Genomic DNA, 24,937 nt, shown 5'->3' on the forward strand with positions numbered 1-24,937 from the left:
TCAGTGGCTGGAACAACCTGCCCTCCTGGGAAAGGGGGCGGGAGCAGTGGGGCTGGGAAGGGGGGACTACAGCAGCCGGGAAGGCCTCTCGGATGGGTGACACGTGGGGGAAGAGCTGAGGGAGGGGAGGACGGCCCCGCAGAGGTCGGTGGGCAGTGCATTCTACTCAGGACAGGGTGCTTAATCTATTGTATTAGAAAAACGTAAACGTACTTTTCTGCTGGGGGATTCAGAAGAGAGGGTACAGATGCCAGTGCCTAAGTGCAAGGGTCCCTCTTTGCTAGAAACTCTCATTAGCTGGCAGCTTTAACTGTATTGGGTGAGAATATACATGAACGTTTAACCACTTTCCTGTGGAAAAGATTTTCTTGCATGTCACTCACTCACTCCCGGCAACCACCCCCCCGGGACTACACTATCTGCTGAGGATATAAATGTCCCAAGGCCACGGTTCCCGCCTTGCCTTTGCCTGAAAGCCCCTCCCCTCCCTGTGCCCTCTCTCCCTCCCTCAACGTCCACCTTGATGTCTCCATGTCCCCCGCACGGTGGTGACCGGAAGACGAGAAGGCGGTCAGGACGGCCTGTGTCCTGGCGATGGCCCGGGCGAACTCACACCCGTAAGCGAGCCGTGTGCGCCGCACTCTGACCTCCAACGGCCCCCGGCCAGAGATCTTCGGGGTGAAAAAGGAATAAGGGTGTGCGCGCTGGGCTCAGGCCACAGTCCTAGTTAACGTCCCTGCGTCATTTGGCGGCACGTCCCTCGCACCCCAGCTCTGCCCCTGCCCCCCGCTCCCGCCGCGCGTCCCCCCGTTGGCTGGCCTCGCTTATTCCCAAGGCCCGCTCTCCTGGGGTTTGCCCTGCCTTCTCTGCTTTAACCTCTTTCAACTTGCTGTGGCATCTGAAACCATCCAAGGCCCAGGTGGGAGTCTTCTGAGCTCTCAGCTCCCATGACCATCACTTGCCTCCCCCTTGGCCCCAGGTCTTTGTTCTTCGTGGGCTTCTTTTTCCCTGTCAGGTCCCAGCAGGATGCGTGCCCTCGGATTCTGGGCCGGGCACTCTGTCCTCTTCCTCTTATACATCTTCCCTGGAGGCCCCATCTCCCAGGCCACAGCTCACGATCTCACGTCTGCATCTCTAGCCAACATTTCAGGTGATCTTCCTGACGCCAGACGGTCCCCACGCACACCCGGCCCCTGAAGAATTCTGCACACTGCTCTTCCTAAGATACCCCAGCCCTAGTGCACTTTTCTGCCCAAACACCCTGTGGCTTGTTCACGGGAAACCTGGCCATCTTCTCAGGGCCCTCGCCCTGCTCTCTCTCTCTCTCTCTCTCTCTCTCTCCAGGTCACCTGGTCCTGGGGCTCAGCTTGGGCCCTTCTGCTCCGGACGGCCGGGCCTGTCTCAGAACCCACTGCAGCTCGACTAGTACTTCCTGCCCTGTCCTTTCAACTTCTGAGTCATGGAAGCCCTTGAGAATGTGACGAAAACCATGAACCCCCTTCCCAATAACACTCTGCAGTTAAGTTTTGTGAGTCTGTAGGCTCCCTGAAGCCCTGACTTGGATCCTCTGAGGTCAGTGGGTGTTAGATTAAGATCTGCTGATCAGAACATAAACATTTCTAATTGTTTTACATGGTTTTTTTTTCAGTCGATTAGACTTTTAATTCTCTTAGCATGAGATCATGTCAGGTACATTTTTTTCATAATCCTCTTAGTTCTGAGCACAGGTCTAGGTATATACAGAACATTTAACTACCAGCTGGTTGAAATTGCCCTGAAACATCTGCAAAGTCAGCTCCACAAGCCAAGGCGTTATCTGTTACTCAAGGTTTGGAATTGGAGTCTCCGTTCTAGAACCACAGAGTAAGCCACTCCAGATGACTTACGTGATTAGTTCTTTCTTGAGATCTCTTGCGTGGAGCTTGGGTTTAGGGCTTGGTATGGAGGCCTCTCCAGGGAACTTCTTTTCCTCTAAAGTTTCTAGAGAGCTCACTGGGTCTTTCTGAAAACAAAAATAATACAGAAGCACACAAGGCATTAGGAAACCCTGGAAAGACAACTGTATTTGAAATCATTGGGGTCAAATTTGAGTTTTGGCTTAAAGACTTAGATGACATCCCTCATCGGATTTGTACACAAAATAAATAAGATAATGAGTATAAGGGTAGATCTGGACTGCTATGGACATTTGTGCTCGGTGAAGAATGAGAAATTGTAACTCACGGGCACACCTTTAGAAAGTTTGCATTTTGGCAAATATAACTACAGAGGTATTTCTTGAGCTATGTAAATAAGTTAATATTTTAATATATTTTAAGTTTTACAGTATAGCAAACATTTCGTAGAGAACATAGGAAGAGTTCTTTATGCACACAGCAGTCATTGGTAAAACAAAAGAAACACTGCAAAAAATGAATCACACATATTTTCAAACAGAGAAGGAAGAAGTAAATTTAGGCTAGGAGAATGTCTTTTCTTTTCTTTTTTTTTTTTTGTGGCAATACGCGGGCCTCTCACTGTTGTGGCCTCTCCCACTGTGGAGCACAGGCTCCAGACGCGCAGGCTGAGCGGCCATGGCTCACGGGCCCAGCCGCTCTGCAGCATGTGGGATCTTCCTGGACAGGGACATGAACCCGTGTCCCCTGCATCGGCAGGTGGACTCTCAACCACTGCGCCACCAGGGAAGCCCAGAATGTCCTTTCTGATAAGCAGATAATTAAGATTTAAATTGTTGTTTAAATATGTAATCACCGAGTCCACAATATCTACGCAACATTTAGTTTGATTTTTCTGGATAATTGCTTTTCGTCTCACATCACTTCCTGTTTTCCTTAAACTACCTCTTTTGCTAAGTTGGCATTTTGTAATGGTTTTACTCATTGGATGGAATCTCTTGTTGGGTTATCACTAATTTTCATGGCCTTATTTTAAGCTTGGTACCGATTCTGATTTCATAAGGAAATCTCACTGATCCTTTCAAATCATTTATTTACCATCTGATATATTATCTTACAGAAAAATAATGATGGTTTTATTCAGTCACATAATTAGCTTACTTTTATCATTAAGTTTATATCCAGTAAATATAATACGTTCTGGATTTAATATTAAAATCAGATTAACTAATATAAAAAAACTGTCTCCTAAATCTCAAAAGTACTGATCCATTTAAGGTGAGAAAACAATTTTGAGTTATTCAAGATAAATCTCATTTAAATCAAATGAATATGAAATTGCAAGGGCAAATACAATTTTTTTTTTTTTTTGCAGTACGCGGGCCTCTCACTGCTGCGGCCTCTCCCGTTGCGGAGCACAGGTTCCGGACGCGCAGGCTCAGCGGCCATGGCTCACGGGCCCAGCCGCTCCGCGGCATGTGGGATCTTCCCGGACCGGGGCACGAACCCGTGTCCCCTGCATCGGCAGGTGGACTCTCAACCACTGTGCCACCAGGGAAGCCCTAAATACAATTTTAATAATCCTGAGTCTACACCCAAAATCAGTGGAAAAACAAAATCCCTGGATTTTCCCAAACAAAGAAAAACTCTAAGCCTTCATCTCAGTCATAAAGGCAAATGCAATCTCTTTCATTAATTACTTGGATAACAGTTCAATCAATTATTTTACATAGGACCACACAGTGGTAAATACGTTTACACGACCTCAAGTAACATTATCTTCAGACCAAATTAATAAAACCTGGTTTGGTCTAGCTTCTTCTTTCATATTATTTTTAATACTGAGTATTCCATTTTATATTATTGATTAATGTTTGAAAATAGTAGCAGATAATAATACACCCCTGAAAAATAAAGAGAAATAGGTGTTTGATGATAGTTGTCTACTAAGGTAGAAGAGAAGGGCTATTTTAATGCTGCTTCCGTGGAATCTATAGAAAAGAAGTGAATTACGCGTATCCTTTTCACGTTTCACAGCGTTAATGCCAAAAGCGAAGCATTAGCACTACCTTCCGTTTCATTTGGAGCTACCTGGATTCAGCCCGGTGGTGTTTTCCACTATAATTTACAAACGACTTGGCCTTTGAAAGTCGATACAAATGATAAACCCAATTTTGTCTCAGTGTGGAGCAGCTTTTGTTTTTCTGTTCAGATGCTGAATTTTTCACAAAAATGGCATAAAGTGAAAAAGAGCTATTTTATTATTTTCTTTGCGATGAACGAGAGCAAAGTATCTCTAAGGAGGCAGGTACAGATGAACACATAAAGGTCATTAGCTGTTGTTTGTTGAATCTGCACATTATGGAAGACAAGGGAATAAGGGATTTTGAAAGAAATGATCAACTATGAAAGTGTAACTTATTTGACTCAAATGCATTCAAAATTAATGCTTGCAGAAGATATGGTATTTAACTTAGCACAGTAGTATGTGCTGATGTTTCAGTAGGATAATTTTATTGGATATGACCTTTTAAATATTTTGTAACTTCTTTTAAAAACTATGGACTCTTGGGTATGTGATTGCATTATGAAATAGTTGTCTTTTTCCCTTTTTTTTTTTTGCTCAGTATTCTACCTCTAGAAGCTCGCAGAGAGCATAGGTATTAACATACAGGTGACCGTCACTATAAGAATGCTTAATTTTGTTACAGAAGCATTGTATATTGAATAAACTCCTAAAAAGCACACCATAAAAATATGCCAACATCATTTGTCAGAATTTTTTCAACATTTAAAGTATCATTTTGAAAATAATAAATTTATATTGGGGAGACATAAAGAGAAAATGTGGCATACATATATGTGTGTGTTTAGAGAGTATATGGGTGCAATGAAATTCCTTTAATGTACAGACAGAAGTTTATATAGATTTCAGTAAAGACCAGAACATAATGGGAACATGAATAACAGATAATAGCATCTGGCACTTTTAACATTTGAAGCCCTGAAATCTTTGGAGAACTGACAGTTGAATGCAACTGACAGCCCAGTTATTTCTCAGCGCTTTCCTTTTGAGATAATTTGAGGTTTTTCCAGATTCAGGATTTTGTTTTTAGAGGGCATCTGGACAGGCTATTTCACTGAGAGACACAGACAATATTTTCTGAAAATTACCACCAAAATGAGGCAACTGTTGTGCATATGAACTAGATAACAATGAATTGGAAATAATCGCCCAGTGTCTGGTCGTGGCAACGGGTGTGAGTCTCGTGTGGGATGTGCAGGGCTGGGGAGGTGAGAACAGTCCACGTTCACAGAGCACCGCTGGGGCCCCGAGCTGCGTCTCTGCGGAGCTCACGGGAAGGACAGCCAGGACCATCCGTCCCTGGTTTGTGTGGTCACGTGGAGTCACGTCCTGTAACCGGGCTCAGGGGCTCTGGTCCTGCCATCCTAAGAAGCACCGAAACCACTGTGGTCTCCAGCACACACCTGGCCAGGTACCACTGCTTCATTATTCTCTTTCTCCTTTCCTTCCTGCTTTTTCTCAATATTTCCTAGCTGTCTCCATTTCCCTGTGTACTTTTTTCTTTCCCTTTTCTCCATTTTCTCCCTCTCCCTTTTCTTCATTTTAGGGAAGCCCAGGCCCATTGCTTATTTTCTCTATGACCAAAGAACAACAACTTTACCCCGGCAAGCCTCAATTTTCTCCTCTAGAAACTTTGATAATAATCCTGCCTTTCAGAACTGTTAGGATAATGAGCTGCTGTTTATAAAGATCTTTAATCTTTATTCTTACTCAACATGGCCTCCCTCTGCTACCTTCCCAACGACGACATTGAATACAATCTACTTTTTCAAAATAATAACTATCGCGTATCACATTTTTCATTTAGGGATTCAGAACAAAATGTGAAAAATACTCTCTATTGGTAAATTACCTTGGCACGGATGAAAGCACAAAGAACAAGGGTGAGAAGCTGCCCCAGGAGTTACAGGGGTTCAGAAGCACCTTTGTGTGTGTCCCCGCGGGGACAGCGCCCCAGCAATGAACCACCCACGTTCAGACCGTGACAATAGGCGTTAGGCTGAAATCATATTTGTCAACTCAAACCTAGTGCAGGGCTTCCCTGGTGGCGCAGTGGTTGAGGGTCCGCCTGCCGATGCAGGGGACATAGGTTCGTGCCCCGGTCCGGGAAGATCCCACATGTCGCGGAGCGGCTGGGCTCGTGAGCCATGGCCGCTGAGCCTGCACGTCCGGAGCCTGTGCTCCGCAGCGGGAGAGGCCACAGCAGTGAGAGGCCCGCGTACCGCAAAAAAACCAAAAAACAAAAACACTAGTGCAAGCACTTGGACTCCAAGAACTCAGTTGATGTCTCCAAAGTCCTCTTTGCTGCTCTCAGTGACACTGAATTTCCACTTAGCTTGTCAGTTCCAGACGTCAGGATACTTAGGTTGCCATTTGCAGCAGAGTCTACACTATCAGCCCTGAAGGGGGCGAGCCATTCCGGAAGGAGCAGAAACCTAATCTGAACAAATCATCTCCCCCACGATTTTGCTGGCACGTTGCACACTGTCACAGGTCCGTCAGCCTTAGATAGGAACGTGCTCCAGCTGAATCCATGAAGCCGCCTGGATGAATCCACATGTTTTGGTAAAGAGAGAATATTTGTCATGAGACTGAACTTTCTGGTGATCTGAGGGACAAGTACATACAAGGAGGTCCCTGAGGTGCTCACTAGACCCCCAAGCAGCAGGAGTGTCCCGGAATACGAGGGTTACCCTGTAGACATCACTGCACAAACTTAAAACCGATGTCCAATGACACAAACACCCTGAAGGGAACAAGAACCCACTATGCTTCGTTACTGGTCGGGACTGGACTGGACGCCTGACTGTGTGTGAACAGAAAGGAGACTGCTTGTCAATGGTGACCTTGGCCTGTGTACAGTGGGCTCGCAGGGGTGAGGACAGAAAGTCTAAGCCCTCTGCACGCAGCACCGAGACTCCCCAACACGGGGGGTTCCCTTCCAGCCGGATCGCCCAGGAACAGGGACGCCGTGATGCTTATCCAGAAGGGACTGTCCTCCGTGCCACGTGCCTTTGACTGGACCTCTACCTCCAGGCCTCGTAACTGCCATTAGGTCCCCCTGTGGGGAGTGGAATAGGCCCGGTTGGCAATCGGGAGTCTCGTGGACCGGGGGCGTCCCCCGTCTCGGGAGCTGACGTGCACGGACTGGACCGAATCAACAAACTTGCTCTCAGCCCACTCCCCCCGCCTCCTGACTTCCATCTCAGACCCGCGTGCCGAGCGATCGCTAATGCGAATACCGGCAGATTTCTGGATTGCGTGATGACGTAAGTTAGGTGTAACTTCTGTGACTTTGCACAGCTGAAGCAGCCGGGGACGTGGAAGAGGGCAGAGATGCACACTCACCGGTTCACAGTCACCACCTGAGGCGAAGCAGCTTCTTACACGTTGCAGGGTCAGTTTTATATTTATTAGAGTCAAATGTATATGATTTAAGAAACAGTTCTTCTAAAACAGTGTTATGATAGATCAACTAAGACCATCCCTAAATACTTGGGTGAATATTTTTTAATAAATTTATTTATTTATTTTATTTTTGGCTGCGTTGGGTCTTCGTTGCTGTGTGTGGGCTTTCTCTAGTTGCGGTGAGCGGGGGTTACTCTTCGTTGCGGTGTGTGGGCTTCTCATTGCAGTGGCTTCTCTTGTTGCGGAGCACGGGCTCTAGGCGCACGGGCTTCAGTAGTTGTGGCACACAGGCTCAGTAGTTGTGGACTGCGGGTTCTAGAGCGCAGGCTCAGTAGTTGTGGCTCGTGGGCTCTAGAGCACAGGCTCAGTAGTTGCGGCACACAGGCTTAGTTGCTCTGCAGCATGTGGGATCTTCCTGGACCAGGGCTCCAACCCATGTCCCCTGCATTGGCAGGCAGATTCTTAACCACTGCATCACCAGGGAAGTCCTTGGGTGAATTTTTAAAAGCCAAGCAGAATGACAATGACTATACCCCGTATGGCAGACTCCAACCTGAAGCTGCTGCTGTGTCAGTCCCCCCCACCCTCCCCGTGATGGTGTGGCCAGTGGTGACGCAGAGCCTGCCTTGGGTCCTGGGGGCTCCTCCGGCCCTCCTGTCTACTCTGCGTGCCTGCTAAGCTACTCGCTGGTCCGTGAGCTTGGTTACAGGTTGGTCCTCCTACCAGACTGAGCACGCGTGTGGAGGAAGTGCGTGCAGGAAGCGTGGGCAGGAAGCGCGTGCAGGAAGCGTGTGCAGAAAGCGTGTGCCAGGTGGTGCTGCATCCTCAGGACCGATCTTACTGCCTGGACGTGGGGATCACAGTGAAAGTGTGCGGAGGGAGGATGGGAGGGAGGGAAGGAAAGAAGGGGAACAGGAAACAGCCCAGCCTTGTCATCACTGCCATTGACATTGACTCCTGCCCTGAGATGTTAAAGTAGATGCTAAAATCACACAAGGAACTATACTCAGTATTATGTAATAACCTATAAGGGAAAAGAGTGTGAAAAAGAATACACACACACACACACACACACACACACACACATATGTATAACTGAATCGCTGTGCTCTACCTGAAACCTACATGATATTGTAAATCAACTACACTTCAATAAAAAGCACATGCTAAATGGAATGAGTCTTCCACCAAAGTCTCTGAGCTTCACACAATGCGCACTTTCAAATGTCTATTTCAGTTCTTTAAACATGTCAACTGGCAAGTACAGACCACTTCCCTGACAAACAGAATCACCTACAGTAAAGCTGGGGTCACAGTCACATCTGCAATGTCACTGAGCCTAACCAGTGGAGGGTGTGGCCATGAACTCTTTTGAATGACACCGAGTCAAGGCTAATCAGACCCAGCCAGGTTGCTCCAACTGTGAGATGTGGGCTGAGAATTGCTGCACGGCCACAGTGTCTGGCTTCCAGGGGGGAAGCCACCTCCAAGGATAACCCAGCCCACACCTCTGGAGTTGCCATGGCTGAGACATCCCACGTCCACGATCAGTCCCCGGACCACGGCTCTGCACACAGGGACGCCAACACCATCCCTCCACGAAACCATGGAAGGGAATCTGACGAGATGCGTCCTTGCCCCCATTCGTTCTCGTGTTCTGGCATCCGGTGCGGAGCACACGGAGGCAGGCGGCTTGGTGTTGAGGGACACCCTGCCCCTCACAGGCTGCCGTGTCCGAGGGAGAGATGACGTCACCTCTCACGCAGCGCACGCTATTCAGCCGTGACGGGGGTACAACGCACTCTGATGACATATTGTTTTAGGCAAGGGATGGGAAACGTTGGATTCATTTATAAATTCCTCCTGAAATTTAAAACCAACGTTTTACCAAAATCAAAAACAAGGTACAGAATTACGTATTATCTACACAGGATTGTGAGAATTAATCCAGGAGGAAAAAGCTGACCACACCCTTCGATCACGCTCCGTCTCAAGCTTATCGGCCACATTGAAACAATACCTCTTTCTCCTCCTCTGTCTTCCCGTGAGCTTTGCTATAGTTGATAGGCGTGTTCCAGCCCTCGTGATCACAGAGGGCCTGGTAGAAGGCGGCATTGACCAACAGGCTGCTGGTTTTGAATGGGGAAGAGGAAGCAGTTGGAACAGAAGGGTTAGTGGAAGTTAGGGGTGCAGCTTTGTCCAGGATTCGGTTTTTTTTCATGCTTAAGTCCAATGTGCCATTTTCATCCACTTCTATCTCGGCTCCCTGGTATACAACAGGAAACAGAAAAACATTTAAGCAGTTTGCAGTGGTAGCCTAGCCACGTGGGCTCTTAAGGGATCATTTTAAATGCAAGCTTTTATGGAAGTATATCTGATTTTAAATCTAGCTTTCCGATTTGCTTTGGTTAATGTTCAATTCTTAGGCAGACTTTTCAGAGCAGCCCCATTAGTGAGCTTCGTGTTTCTGGGTTTAAACAAAGTAAGCCTAATATAAATAAGATGGTCCAAATACTAAATGTACTGGCTAAACCTGTTTTATCTTTTTTCCCCCCAAGTTTAGCTTTAAACCTTCCTTTCTAGTTTGCAGAATTATCACTCCCAATTCATCCTTTGAAGCAGTAACACTTGAGTTTACAAAGAGGCACAATATTAATCTAACGTGAAAAACACGCACAAATAACCAGCGGGAAGAGACTTTTTACTGGGAAATATGAGAACTATATTAGATTAGTAGGAAAGTGACATTTTACCCTGGGTGCCTTGCGCCAGAAAAGCTTGGTTAACTCGTGGCGGGCGTGTTGGGGGAGGCGGGCAGTGTAAACCAAAGTTCCCCTGGGGGCCTGGAGTGGAGGTACCAGGTGTCACATGACAGGACGGGGCGGGCAGCAGGGGGTAAGTTCTACAGTGAAAACTCCAGAATAAAGGTGATTCTCCTCCAGATACTCAGTATGAGACTTGAACTCTACCTCACGGTGTTTCTCTTCGGGAGACCTTTGGTTAAGCTTCGTCTTCTTTTCATGGTTCAAGTGCCAACAAAGTCCCCATGTGCCCTGGACCTTCCACAACTCATGTGCCCGAGGATGGCGTGCGTGGCCCTGAACCGTGAACACCACCGGGCAGTAACTCCCAGAAGGCGGGGTGAACGAGCTCGTCACCCTCGCAAGTGGGTCAAATGAATACCTGAGCGGCACTGTCACTGTCATCCATCAATTCACAATTAGCTTCTGGACAATGCTCTTCTCTTTTCCCTTTGGCTGGCAAAGCAGAAGTCTTCTCTGAATATGCTCCTAAGTTCCCTAACGGTTACTTCCCAGGGGTTTATTTTAACTCCCCATTTGCACTGCACCCATACCCCCTCCCCAGCAGTTCCCCCTGAGATGTGATCCACCGTAGTGGCCACCTGAGGTAAAAAATAAAAGCATCTCTTCCGTTTGCTTGTTTGACCTGCAAAGTTCCTATTCTCAATCTCTCAGTCTATGAGGTAGAAATGCTCTATTATATTTGTGGGAGGTAAATACGCTTCTAATATATTTGTACTAAGATGTTTGGTCATATCTTTCTGTCCTTTTCAGTAAATAGTTTAATCTCCTGTGATAGTTTTAAGCCCTGAATTTCACAGTACAGCTTATCCGGGATAATAACTTAGTAACCACCACATCTTATGCCATCTGTATAATATCAAATACGTTTTTATACCAGCATTAATAAACCTTAGTTACAAAAATCCAAGATATTAACCATATCAGTGCTACGTGCTCTCTCCACGATACAATGTATTCTGCCAGGAGTACATCAAAGCAATTTTTGGCTTCAAAACTGATACATAACTATAGAAAAGAAACAGAGCTATAGCTATCAAGTTTAATGGCCAATGTAAAGTAAAATGCTAAATATTGTAGTTGCTGACATTTTTCATAAAAAAATAAAAAAACTTGGGTTAAGACTGCACAACCAACATTCACATAAAATTCCAGACCTCTGTGACAGATGGCTTAGGAAAAAGGAGTCACGTGACTGGGCTGCAGTGTTTTATAGTGCAAAACCCATAAATAGTGCAGATTCGAGCTTGCTGAAAAAATACCAACTATTCCAAGACAACACTAATATATATTTTAGCTTTTACAGGAAAAAGAAACTTCCCATGAGTAAATTAAAAAATCGGAGATTCTCAGAGTTGTGATGGTCCTACATCTTGAGTAATCATGGGCTGATTGGAAAAAAAAATCATTCCTAATGTTTAAAAGAGGTGCTTTTCTGCACCCCGTGCCCCAGCCGGCTGCTCTGAGCACCTGACTGGGCTGGAGGCAGCCGTGTGGGTACAGATGGGCTTTAAGTGAGCTCACAGATGCATTCAAAATTACACACAGCACCAGGGAAGGGCCCCTTTCTGCCCATGGATGGGCGGCTCACACATTTACTGCGCGGATTTTATTCAGAGCATTATCAACAGACATCACATCTCTCTGTGCTTGAAACTCCAAATGGCAGGACAACGAGGACAGGGTGGGGGGGGCGGCAGGAGGGGGAGGGAACGGCTGCACCCTGACATGGACCCCCAGCCCGCCGAATATGCTCGTTTCTTAAAGGGCTGTTTTATACCCTTGTTTTCAGTATTTGAATTTTAAGCTTTTTGAGGCTGGTCTAACACTACTCATACTCTTTCCAACTTAGGAGCGACATCAGTGACCATCTACTTCAGCTACTTTTGAGTTACAGATGCTACCTGTAATAAGACAGATGTATTTATTCATGAAATGACTGAGAAAGCACATAATATTTTCAAGCCACTATATTTACGGGTAAAAGAAAACTGAAACGTACAGTGTCCCTGACTTCAAGGAGCTTATTTTGTGCATATAAGACATCTTTAGTGAAACAGACTATAAATTATTATTTTAAGTTATATAATTTATACATAAATTATACAATTATAAATTATTATTCAACTGAAAGTTGAGATAATTTTTCATTATAAGTCTTATCTGTGCTATAAAATAAGAAGTGACTCAGATGTCTGCCAACAGAGAAACGATACTGCGCTGCATCTATTCAATGGCACGTTACAAAAGTAAAACAAAATAAATATCAAAATAAATAAATTTAAAAAAAGGGCTTCCCTGGCAGCACAGGGGTTAAGAATCCGCCTGCCAATGCAGGGGACACGGGTTCGAGCCCTGGTCCGGGAAGATCCCACATGCCATGGAGCAACTAAGCCCATGCGCCACAACTACTGAGTCTGTACTCTAGAGCCTGCGAGCCACAACTACTGAGCCCACGTGCCACAACTACTGAGCCTGCGAGCCACAACTACTGAGCCCATGCGCCACAACTACTGAAGCCCACGCGCCTAGAGCCCATGCTCCGCAACGAGGGAAGCCACCGCAATGAGAAGCCCGCGCACCGCAACGAAGGGTAGCCCCCGCTCGCCGCAACTAGAGAAAGTCCGCGTGCAGCAACAAAGACCCAACACAGCCAAAAATAAATAAAAATAAAAATAAATAAATTTAAAACAATGGCATGTTATGTACTCAGTCAAATGATAATTATGAGAAGTTTGTTGCAACAGGGAAAAGACTTATGTCACTGAAAGCAGGAGACAGCCTGGCATGCTGGCTGTGTGTACAGCTAGGGAAAACGGGGAGAAATTCATTTTCTGAAGAAGAGCAAATGGGAAAACACAGAAATTCTTGCATTTGTAGTTAGAGGATAGGCCGATGGCTGTTTTCCTCTGATATTTTCCGGGCAAATGATGATATTATGTTGTTTCAACAATTAAAAACGATCTTACATTCAAAGATGGTGATGAAGTAAAAAAAAAGCAAAATTGTAATTTTACCTTAAATGTTCTGATTATGAAAAGCATTAACTTTCAAGACATTGATAGGATAAGATAGCCTTGTTTTCCTTATTTGGCAGGTTTTCTGTTAATACGAGAGAGGTCACCACCACCTTGCCTTTGTGACTGGGCTAAGAGGACATGCAAAGACAGGTGGCCCGCAGCCTGGTTTCTGCTTCCAACTTGCCACTTCTGCTCTTCTGCTCGTGCCTCAAGGAGTTTGGGGGAGTATCTTTTTGGTACCGAAAGTCCTCTGAAATGTTTTCAAAGCAGGCAGCGTATTGAGTAGAGTTCTCTGTGCTATACAGAAGGTCCTTGTTGATTATCTGTTTTATATATAGTAATGTGTATACGTTAATCCCAAACTCCTAATTTATCCCGTGCTATTTATAGCACAGGGCACTCTACTCAATAATCTGTAATAACCTATATAGGAAAAGAATCTGAAAAAGAATGGATATATGTGTATGTACAACCAAATCACTTTGCTGTACACTGTAAACTAACACAACATTGTAAATCAACTATACTCTAATATAAAATAAAAATTAAATTAAAAATTAAATTAATATTAAAAAAATCCTCTTGCCTATCCTCAAAAAAAAAAAAATAAGTAGGCAGGGTATTAACAGTAAACAGATGAGAGACTTCCCTGGCGGTCCAGTGGTTAAGACTCTGCGCCTCCACTTCAGGGGTGCGGGTTCAATCCCTGGTCCAGGAACTAAGATCCCGCATGCCACAAAAATATAAAATAAATAAATAAAATAAAGTAAAATAAATCAATTAACTGAAAACATCTTATTCTTACTAAACAGCAATCGAATATTAAAACTATTAAGAGTATAGACTTGTGAAATGTACTCAATATAAATCCAGTGATGGAATTCAGAGGAGAATCAAGTGGCTGATATAAGGTATAAAATTAAAGTTGAGTTTGTAACCATTTCCCCCAAGTCTTTGTCTGGCACTTGGAATCACAGTGAAAACCCTTGGTGGGCCAGCAGTCTGTACACCAGGGAATGATAAACTCTTCAGGCAGGTCAGAAGTTAGGTGCGTGTGGATTCAAATTTTTGCTCCAATGGCTATAGCTGTGCCACTCGGAAGCAGTCACTTAGTATCTCCACACTACTTTTCTTCACCTGCAAAATGGGATAATTGTATCTGCTTTACAGAGTTTCTAGAAGGATTAAAAAGGATTATTATGGGCAGAGTGCTTATTTACAGTGCCTGGCACATAATAGGTGTTCAATAAACAACAACTGATAATAAGAATAATTTGATTAGGTTTTTGGACCCGAAGAGATCTCCCTATGCTGTTCTACACTGAGGAAAAGAGGCAGTTTCCCCATACATGTCAGCTGGTTCCTTGAGATCCCAACTCAGGTCCCTCAGGACATTTCACTCACATTCTATAGCATCCTCCGACTTCATGTTAAAGTTACTGCAAAAGGCTGCTTTTGGATTCTAACCGCACCCAGAGCCGCCAGGCTACTTCTGAGAGCAGGCAGCAGGAATGGCGATGTGATATCCTGCTGTGTCTAGGCCTTGTTCAAGCACAAAACAGACTTTGAACTTTAAACATTTCAAGCAAGTGTCAATTTTTTGTTTTCTTTCAAGGCACACTGTGCATATGCCACTTTGTCTAAACAGGTGGGGAAAACACCAAAACAAACAACAGAGCGCTTGGCAAGCGGCAGCGATCGGGATAAAGATAGACTGTGTGCCTATTCCTACCTCTGCTGAGGGGAGGAAGAGGAGGAGAAAGATGGGGAAGAAGGAGGACGGAGCTCGGGTCTTAGGGAACGTGGCGAACCCCCGCCGCTCGCTTCTCCTGCCGCTTGCTTCTACTCAGCCCTGACCTCATCTCGGGAGCACCCGTCTCCAGACTAAAGCGGGACTGATTGAAGCTGTGGTCCATGTGAGCTCTGCAAACTCACATTAACTCCAAATGGAAGTAAAGGACATGATACAAATCTCAGCACCAAGGACCGTGCTAGCATTGAGATGGGGTTCATCCTTCAGACAAAAGTACCCGTAACCATGACAATCTCCATTAGGGATTTGCTGTTACTAACTTTTCCTCCTGACTTGATTCCTCAAAGAGATACTTAAAACACGCACAAGTGATTTAGGTGGCATAGACCTGCTGGGTACGTGCTGGCCTGGATTTTAACATATAAACAATTCCTTCTAAGATCTACTTTCAGGATGTGGTGGACTCAAGCTTGGGCAGCGATGGGCAGTGTTAGCCCTGGCATCTCAGCTCAGTGCCAGGGAGGAGGTGTTTTAGTGTTGGGTGGGCAGGTGCTCAGGCTGAGAAATTCTGGAAGGGGGAGAACACTTTGGAACGTGCCTATCGTCCTTCACTGTCTTTAGAAGATGTTCTCTTGCATCTCTGAAGTCTTCCTTCACCCCCTTATCTTCCAGAAGAGTAGGGATTTTGAAAATCACGGATGCAGGCCTCCCAGTAAATCTGGAGTCAGCTGTGAGTCTGCACACAGCATGAAAACCAATCTGTATTAGCTCCGACCAGTGGATGAACGCAATCTCACGGTTAGTGACCTTTGGCTTGATTTTGACAAGGTCATGCTCCTACTCATGACCTGTAATTTGTTCTCCTCTTGGGCTCTTTAAGCAACTTCAGAGAAGCTCATCGGGTAAAGGGAAGGACATGGAGGCAGAAGGAAAATAAATCCGTTGTCCAAATTCTGATCAAATTCCCTACAAGCCACCCATGCCTCCCCTGAGCCTCAGGAACATCACCTCTGAAGACCCAGTTCTCCACCTGGAACGACCACTTCTTTCGTCCTTCTCTTCCTGTAAGCTCCTTGAAGGCGGGGTCTCTGAGGGACTCTAACCTGTGACTTGGGCAGTCCAGCACCTACAGACCTTTCAGGTGGGACAGCTGAGTCCATCTGTCAGAGTATCTCTGGTACATCAAAAATGCTTCTATGCTCTGCTATAGAAGTCAAGAGTAGGGAAAAGCTGTGTATCCTTCTTTCTAAGCTAGGAACTCAAGACATTTATGGATTTGGGCTAGAAAAAACAAACGTACTAACAGCCTGCCATGGAGGCAACACCAAATCCTGGTGGAGAGAGAATCAGGCTAGTATTCAATGTGGAGGGGAAGATCGTTTACACTTAATCCTACATTAAGCGAAGGGCACAGAGCAGAGGGCCACACAGACAATAGAGATGGCTGTCACATGGCTTCACAGGCAAATTCTATCAAACATTTAGAGAAGAGCTAACACCAAACCTTCCCAAACTCTTGCAAAAGATTGCAGAGGGAGAAACACTCCCAAATTCATTCTGCGAAGCCACCATCACCCTGATACCAAAACCAGAAAAAGATACCACAAAAAAAGAAAATTATAGGCCAATAGCACTGATGAACAGAGATGCAAAAATCCTGAACAAAATACTAGCAACCAGAATCCTACAGAACATTAAAAGGATCGTACACCATGATCAAGTGGGATTTATCCCAGGGATGCAAAGATTCTTCAATATATGCAAATCATTCAATGTGATACACCACATTAACAAATTAAGGAATAAAAACCATATGATCATCTCAACAGATGCAGAAAAAGCTTCTGATAAAATTCATATGATTTTGATTTTGATTCATATGATAAAAACTCTCCAGAAAATGGGCATAGAGGGAACCTACCTCAACATAATAAAGGCCATATATGACAAACCCACAGCAAGCATCATACTCAAAGGTGAAAAACTGAAAGTATTTCCACTAGGGTCAGGAACAAGACAAGGAGGTCCACTCTCACCACTCTTATTCAACATAGTTTTGGAAGTCCTAGCCACGGCAATCAGAGAAGAAAAAGAAATAAAAGGAATACAAATTGGAAAAGAAGTAAAACTGTCACTGTTTGCTGATGACATGATACTATACACAGAAAATCCTAAAGATGTCATCTGAAAACTATTAGAACTAATCAATGAATTTGGTAAGATTGCAGGATACAAAATTAATGCACAGAAATCTCTGGCATTCCTATACACCAACAATGAAAAATCAGAAAGAGAAATTAAGGAAACACTCCCATTTACCACTGCAACAAAGAGAATAATATACCTAGGAATAAACCTGCCTAAGGAGGTGAAAGACTTGTACTCAGAAAACCACAAAACACTGATGAAAGAGATCAAAGATGACATAAACAAATGGAGAAATATACCATGTTCTTGGATTGGAAGAATCAATATTGTAAAAATGACTATTCTACCCAAAGCAATCTACAGATTCAATGCAATCCCTATCAAACTACCAATGGCATTCTTCACAGAATTAGAACTAAAGATCTTACAATTCGTACGGAAACACAAAAGACCCAGAATAGCCAAAGCAATCTTGAGAAAGAAAAATGGAATTGGAGGAATCAGGCTCCCCAACTCCAAACTATACCACAAAGCTACAGTAATCAAGACAGTATGGTACTGGCACAAAAACAGAAATGTAGATCAACAGAACAAGATAGAAAGCCCAGAGATAAACCCACGCACATATGGTCAACTTATTTTTGATAAAGGAGGCAAGAATATACAATGGAGAAAAGACAGCCTCTTTAATAAGTGGTTCTGGGGAAACTGGACAGTTACATTTAAAAGAATGAAATTAGAACACTCCCTAACACCATACACAAAAGTAAACTCAAAATGGATTAAAGACTCAAATGTAAGACCAGACACTGATAAAACTTTTAGAGGAAAAACACTCTTTGACATAAACCACAGCAAGATCTTTTTGGACCCACCTCCTAGAGTAACAGAAATAAAAACAAAAATAAACAAATGGGACTTAATTAAACTTAAAAGCTTTTGCACAGCAAAGGAAACCATAAACAAGACAAAAAGACAATCCTCAGAATGGGAGAAAATATTTGCAAATGAAACAACAGACGAAGGATTAATCTCCAAAATATACAAACTGCTCATGGAGCTCAATATCAAAAAAACAAACAATCCAGTTAAAAAATGGGTGGAAGATCTAAATAGACATTTCACCAAGGAAGACATACAGATGGCCAAGAGGCACATGAAAAGATGCTCAACATCACTAATTATTAGAGAAATGCAAATCAAAACTACAATGAGGTATCACCTCACGCCGGTCTGAATGGCCATTATCAAAAAAGCTAGAAACAATATATGCTGGAAAGGGTGTGGTGAAAAGGGAACCCTCCTGCACCATTGGTGGGAATGTAAATTGATACAACCACTCTGGAAAACAGTATGGAGGTTCCTTAAAAAACTAAAAATAGAACTACCATATGACCCAGCAATCCCACTACTGGGCATATACCCAGAGAAAACCATAATTCAAAAGGAGACATGCACCACCATGTTTATTGCAGCACTATTTACAATAGCCAGGACATGGAACCAACCTAAATGTCCATTGACAGATGAATGGATAAAGAAGATGTGGCACATATATAAAATGGAATATTACTCAGCCATAAAAAGAAACGAAACTGGGTTATTTGTAGTGAGGTGGATGGACCTAGAGTCTGTCATACAGAGTGAAGTAAGTCAGAAAGAGAAAAGCAAATACTGTATGCTAACACCTATATAGGGAATCTAAAAAAAAAAGGTTCTGATGAACTTAGCTGCAGGGCAGGAATAAAGAGGTAGACATAGAGAATGGACGTGATGACATGGGGTGGGAGGGCGAAGCTGGGGTGAAGTGAGAGTAGCACTGACATATACACGCTACCGAATGTAAAACAGTTGGCTGGTGGGAAGCAGCAGCAAAGCACAGGGAGATCGGCTCGGAGCTTTGCAATGACCTAGAGGGGTGGGATAGGGAGGGTGGGAGGGAAGCTCGAGAGGGAGGGGACATGGGGATATATGTATGCATATAGCTGATTCGCTTTGTTGTGCAACAGAAACTAACACGGTATTATGAAGCAATTATACTCCAGTAAAGATCTATTAAAAAAAAAAAGAAATGGCTGTCACTGGGCACTGTTTGATCAGAGCCTATTTTTCAGGGTTAATTACTTTGGCTTTTTCTCTCTCTCTTTTTTTTTTTTTGTTACAATAATTACCTTTTGTGGTTTCAGGAATTTATGAGGTTCTCTTTTATATTCAGAAAATAGGATCCAACCAGGATAGAATTCTGCAAACTGTTACAGTTGTGTGCAAATGCAGGCCTGGAAGAAGGATTCTGTACCAGGTGACAGTGTAGGGTGCCACAGTGATCCTATTTTAACAACCACGATGTCAAACAAGACAATTTTCGTGGGAAAAAGGTTCCTAAAACCGCCAGCATCACAAACTCTTCCTAAAAGCCGACTGGTGCACTTTCTGTCTCTTCCACCCTTACCATCAGTGGTTTGGCTTTGCAGTTAGGGCTTGGTTGGCAGTTTGGAGGCTGAGACGTGCAGGGGGTTCCTGTCGCCCGGGACAGGCGTATCAGCTCCACAGAGCAACCCCGGCTCACAGAATGCTCCCAGCAGGAGCATCAAATACACACGGCGAGTCCGCTGTTTGAATTTTCGAAATGTGACGATTTAACAGTCACTTTTCTGACCAGAAATGTGTTTTAAGAAGAGAAGAACATATATCGATAAGGGAAAATACCTTCAAATTTTAGTCATCCTTGTTTGATTCATTGTTTGGCTCCAGCAATTAATAGAACGTGGAGAATATAAAGGTTAAAGGCAGAATTCTGAGGAACAAAAAGTGTCTACCTTGCAGATGGAAAGCCTTCACTCTACAACCATTTACTCAAGTAATTTAAGCAGATTTAACCATTATAATATCGGCACTTTTATTCTTGTAGGACAGCCTAGACAAAGAATAAAGCACCAGGAAGGAAGATAGTTCAGTATTTCTCCAACAAGCTGTATATTAGAATATCCCTTTAAAAAGAAGAAATGTATTCAGGTTTTTAAAAATGAATTTAAAAATAACCAAAGTTCCCTTTTAAAGGACCCTACCTCATTCATTTATGTACATAATTTCTGCCTGTGATTTTGGAGAGCTTGGCATTTTCTTTATATTTTTGAGACAACGTGTTTTTCTTTGTTTAAGAACCTCATTTGTTTAAAAATTGTTTTTGAGTGGTTTTTGGCCACCAACTCTTCCTGGGGTTTACTTGGCTGAGATCTGTCCAGAAGCTAATTCTGATTCTTCTGTCAAAGGCTCGACGCACTGTGCGCCCTGCTCTCCTGAAGGCCTGGCACACAGCACAGGTGGCAGCTGACCACGCCGGGGACGGGCTGAGCTTAAAGGGAAAAGAGAGCTAGAGCCTGTGCTCGCCGAGTTTTGGGTTAGAGTTTAACCTGGGCGATCTTCCACTGAAAGCAAGAGTAACATCTCTTCTCCAAATAAGCCTGGGCACTCTCCTCCAGCTGGCTTCAGCTGTCTAGGTAGGAAAATAACTTCTTTTAACAGCCCTTAGCTTGGACAGGAGTTACAGGTCCCTGCTGACTGCAGGAAGCTCACGCTCCCTCCGAGGGTCCCTGTTACTTTGGAGCATCACAACCCCCTCCTCAAAAGGCAAGACATGAAGGATCTTTTTGCTTTTTGTTTTCCTCAAGGCATCATAAACACAGATGTCTACTTCTCTGCGTTAGTCGGCGAGGAGAGGTTATTAGAGAAATGTGATTAATTTCGTGAGCTCCAGAAAGCTGGGGTCTCCATAAACTTCACAGAATTTGATTTTGGATTTGAATTTGGGCCCTGAGTTCTCAAGACGCCCCCGGGACCCTGTCTTGTCGATTTAACGGATCCAGGTTTTAGGATGTGTCCTTCGTGAAAACTACAGCAACTCAGACCACCTTACGCTATACGACAGTCACATGTACGATAGTGAAATTTCATGAATTTTTCCAGTGTTTTACGGGGGGCTGTGTAATGGAACACGTCCTACCATCTTTGATTCGAAGGCAGTGAAAAGCTTCCGTCGTTCAGCGTGACTCTAGTGGCAATCTCTTTCCTCGTGTGCCAGAGTCCCCCACACAAAAAGAGGTTTGGAATCTATCGAGCTGCCCCCAACCGGCTTCATACCACACCCCTGCCCCAGCTCTGGGGCACAACCTGCGAAAGCGCCACTGTCTCCCTCCAAGGTCCTTCCTCCCACCACACTCATCCCTGCCCAGGTTCTCTCCCCGAGACAAGGGGGGCCGTGCTGCAGGGGCGGGGGAGAGTGTGGCCGGTTCACGCAGGCAGTGGATTCTCGCTGTGAGCCGCTGCCCCCCTCCGGGCTCTTGGCCGGCCTACCTTGGCAGGCAGACTCTGCGGTTTGTTGGAGAGGATGTCTGCAGCTTCCCTGCAGCGGGTGGAGAGGTTCAGGATGGCAGCAGCTGCCGCTACGTGGGTGTCTTCGCCGCGCTGACCGTGGCTGTGAGAGCTGGCACGGCCGGGGCTCGGTGTGTGAGTGCCCGCACTCAACAGCCGGTTAGGAAATTTCCCTGGATTGGAAAAATGCTTCGCTGTTGAAGAGAGATTTGATTAGCAATTGCTCGTACGTGGATTTAGTCATTAGATAGATTTGTTTTAAAGATAGAACTTCCTTGCATGAAAATACGTGAAGAATAAATTAAAACATGCTCCATTCTCCCTGCGTACGTTAAATGAAGGTTATTCAGAACGGTTTTCACAGAAGTTCACAGGTCAAATGACGTGACTGCGGGGGAAGAATGCCTGTTCTCTGAATATTTTTTTGCATTTCCACGTCTTATGACAAAGACTCCAGATCTCATGTTAGCGGGCAGATGCCATGGCAGCGTGGGTAGCTGCAAAACCCATCAGGGACTAGACAGGCATAAGGCCGGTACAACCACAGACGGCGTACGTGTGCGGCCCAGTAACCCCAGGGGAGAGAAACGGACTTTTCGTATTTGTTTTCATAATAACAGTTTTTACTTAGCCATGGAACTGCATTGTTTTGCTATTGGATGTGGAGGTTTGTTTCGTGCTTAAAACAGCACGAGTTTTTCTTCCTCCAACTCAGGGGGACGGAGTTGGTGGCGGAGGCTTTCCTGAGCTGGCATCTTCATGCTCGGTTCGGGGCAGTGAGTGAGAGATGCACAGAGCTTCCGGGGAACGGAAAGGCACTGCGGCGGAAAGGTAGCATTCTCAGTGCTACCGAGAATGAGCGCTGCTTTATGTTCTGTTGTGGGTACCAAGGCGTTACTGAGAGAATTAACGGGTTTCTCTCCACTCTGGGTATTTGTAAACCACTCAGGGACCAGGAAACACAGCCAGCATTTAATGTGGGCTAATATAAAGGCAGTTACAGCTGTTTCACCGTAAGCAGTGTTTACTTTAAATATTTGATCATTATTTTTCACGAAATAATTTAAAACATTACCAAATGTTATTCCTGTAGTTATAAAAATATGAAAATGTCACTGAATGTGCTACATTTTTAAACCAAAATCCATACTACATGAGCATACAGAACACTCATTAATTAGTTTCACCTGAATTCAACATATATGTATGTGTGTATATTTTGTGTATATATCCTAGAACTATATCTATATCTAAATTTATACAGATAGATACAAAACATTGTGTGTGTATATTTGTGTGTATAACTTTCTTTCCTGAATCTAACAGGCTGTCAGTGGTTACTTATGTTGGCTGTGCCCTATTTTTAGTAAGAACAGGTAAACTATCTTCTGGAGTTTAATGTACTTCTTGTTGGTGGACAAACTCCTTTCAAGTCTGTTTATACACTGTTAGGTTTTATACGACATTCACGTTCTTTACGGAAGGTGACCATGGCACAGAAGGGAGAAGCACCCTGTGCTCCTAAGAGTACTACGTCTGGGTTAACCACGCGTGAGATCAAAGGGATTCCAGGGATTTGCACAATGTTGTAAAAAATTCCCGGTCTATGGAAGACTCCAACTGGGGGATTATTTTGCTTGGCAGAAATCATTCCTGGGTTTATTCCCAACATTTACTTTCTAACCTTTTCATTAAAACATTCAAGGACTCTAAACAACTTGAAGAAACTGTTAGTAAAAACACCAAGTTTTATGCGTTACAGTGTCTCTGTGTTAGCATCAGAGAACTGACACATTTTAAATGTTTCTGCACTAATTCTTAAATCTGTGGATGAACATCTCCAAAGCCACACGTGTTTGTTTTTTTTTTCCTAGTAAAACCTTGATTTCTGAATTGAGTTCCTTCTTAGACTTTTCACTTTTTCTCCCACCTTCAGTGTGAACACTTGCTGATGTAAGTAGTATTTCCATATTTTTACCTGTATTTCTTCAGAATTACTGTATTTAGATTAAAAATGGCACCAAATTTGTAGAATAATTAATCCACTATTTACCATACTCAGTGTCACTTCATGCAAGACCAGTAGTACTGATTAACTTACTATTGTTATCCTTATTTTATTTCACCGTACAATATATTTTCTCTCCTCCCAGCAGTAAATAGTATATTACATATTTAAACACATGCCCCTCACCCAACATGCACATACACAAGATGCATTGTTTTTGGAATAAGTATTAGAATTTGAAGCTTACATTCAGGAAATGGTGGTGTTTTTCGGCCTTGACCTGTTTGTACGAGGGGATGTTTACCAAAAACCTGGGCATCGAAACTGGCATAATCGAAAGGTACTTTTCCAAATTTCTCTTGCTCTTTTGACACCGTAGCTCTGGGAGAGATGATGGCTTGGGATCGGAAATTGAACTCGATTTGCTTCACCAAGCTTGTCCTGAAGAGAGAGGGGCAGAGCTCAAAAGAAATAGGACGACACCGTTGGTGAGCATCCCAGCATCAGAAGTTAAAGCAGCTCAGGTGTGTCACACCTGGAGTTTCCCACTGAGCCCCGCACTAGGGAATAGAGCTGTGGTCACACAGGATGGGGTGGAGTGAGGGACAAGGGGGCACTTCGGGTGCTGGGTGGCCTCAGGGAGGCTGCACGTTGTGTGTCCGAGTCTCCCATCAGTAAGAGAGAAAGTGCCATGGAACTGTCATCAGGGCACTGATAAGGTGTGTACTTCCTGCTGCTCAGGACTGTTCATCAGAGTAGCAGTGAAAAGTCACGACTGGAACTAGTGAGGAAATGTCATTATATTCTGATGACAATATAATGTCATTATATTCTGTTCAGCACAGTTGGCAGGGCCCTGACGCCTAACAGGGGCAGTGTCGGCACCGGAAACTGGATTCCTGAACTGTGAATTTCTTCTTAGGCTTCTCATCTTTTTCCCCACCTTCGGACTGAATGCTTTTGCTGCTTTAAGTAATATTTTAAATAGTATTTCAAAATTTTATCTATTAAATTGCCACTGTTTCAATATGAATAAAAATTACTGTATTATAACAGCTATCACATTTTTCAATAGAATTATCTTAATCCAAGCTAAATGTGACTTAAACATTCCTTTAGAATTACTGTGTGGATTAAACAAGGGTATCATATTTGTATAGCACCAATGCCGGCCAAGGAAAACACAAATGCTGTCGTGCTGTGGTCTATTGCTAAAAGGACACAAATAAATATACTTTCAGAATTTAGCAATATCAAAAATACATACTTTTATTTTGTTTTTCACCAGAACATACCTTACTCATCAGAATGTCAACGTTTTGATGATGTTTCTTGGATTAGGTAAAAAACTTTTTAGCTGCTACATCAAAATATCTGAGTGATTAGTTGAATTTGTTATTGTCTATATAACTTGCTTTACACCCTAATA

The 24,937-nt window shown here is 44.0% G+C and overlaps 1 protein-coding gene across 9 annotated transcripts in view; it reads right to left on the reverse strand.

Moving 5' to 3' along the window:
* Positions 1 to 24,937, reverse strand: part of ST18 (ST18 C2H2C-type zinc finger transcription factor) — a 131,010-nt gene that overhangs the window by 25,289 nt on the left and 80,784 nt on the right. For 8 of the 9 annotated variants that reach the window (XM_049700605.1, XM_049700602.1, XM_033437671.2 and 5 more), the window contains 4 exons: positions 23,756 to 23,949; positions 21,483 to 21,694; positions 9,410 to 9,655; positions 1,887 to 2,002 (listed from right to left, as the gene is read on the reverse strand). In XM_049700605.1, coding sequence (XP_049556562.1) covers positions 1,887 to 2,002; positions 9,410 to 9,655; positions 21,483 to 21,694; positions 23,756 to 23,949 — 768 coding nt within the window. The remainder of the gene's footprint in view (positions 1 to 1,886; positions 2,003 to 9,409; positions 9,656 to 21,482; positions 21,695 to 23,755; positions 23,950 to 24,937) is intronic. The other variant, XM_049700606.1, reaches the window with a different exon arrangement.

Source organism: Orcinus orca, chromosome 17 (assembly GCF_937001465.1).
Source record: "Orcinus orca chromosome 17, mOrcOrc1.1, whole genome shotgun sequence".
NCBI lineage: Eukaryota > Metazoa > Chordata > Mammalia > Artiodactyla > Delphinidae > Orcinus > Orcinus orca.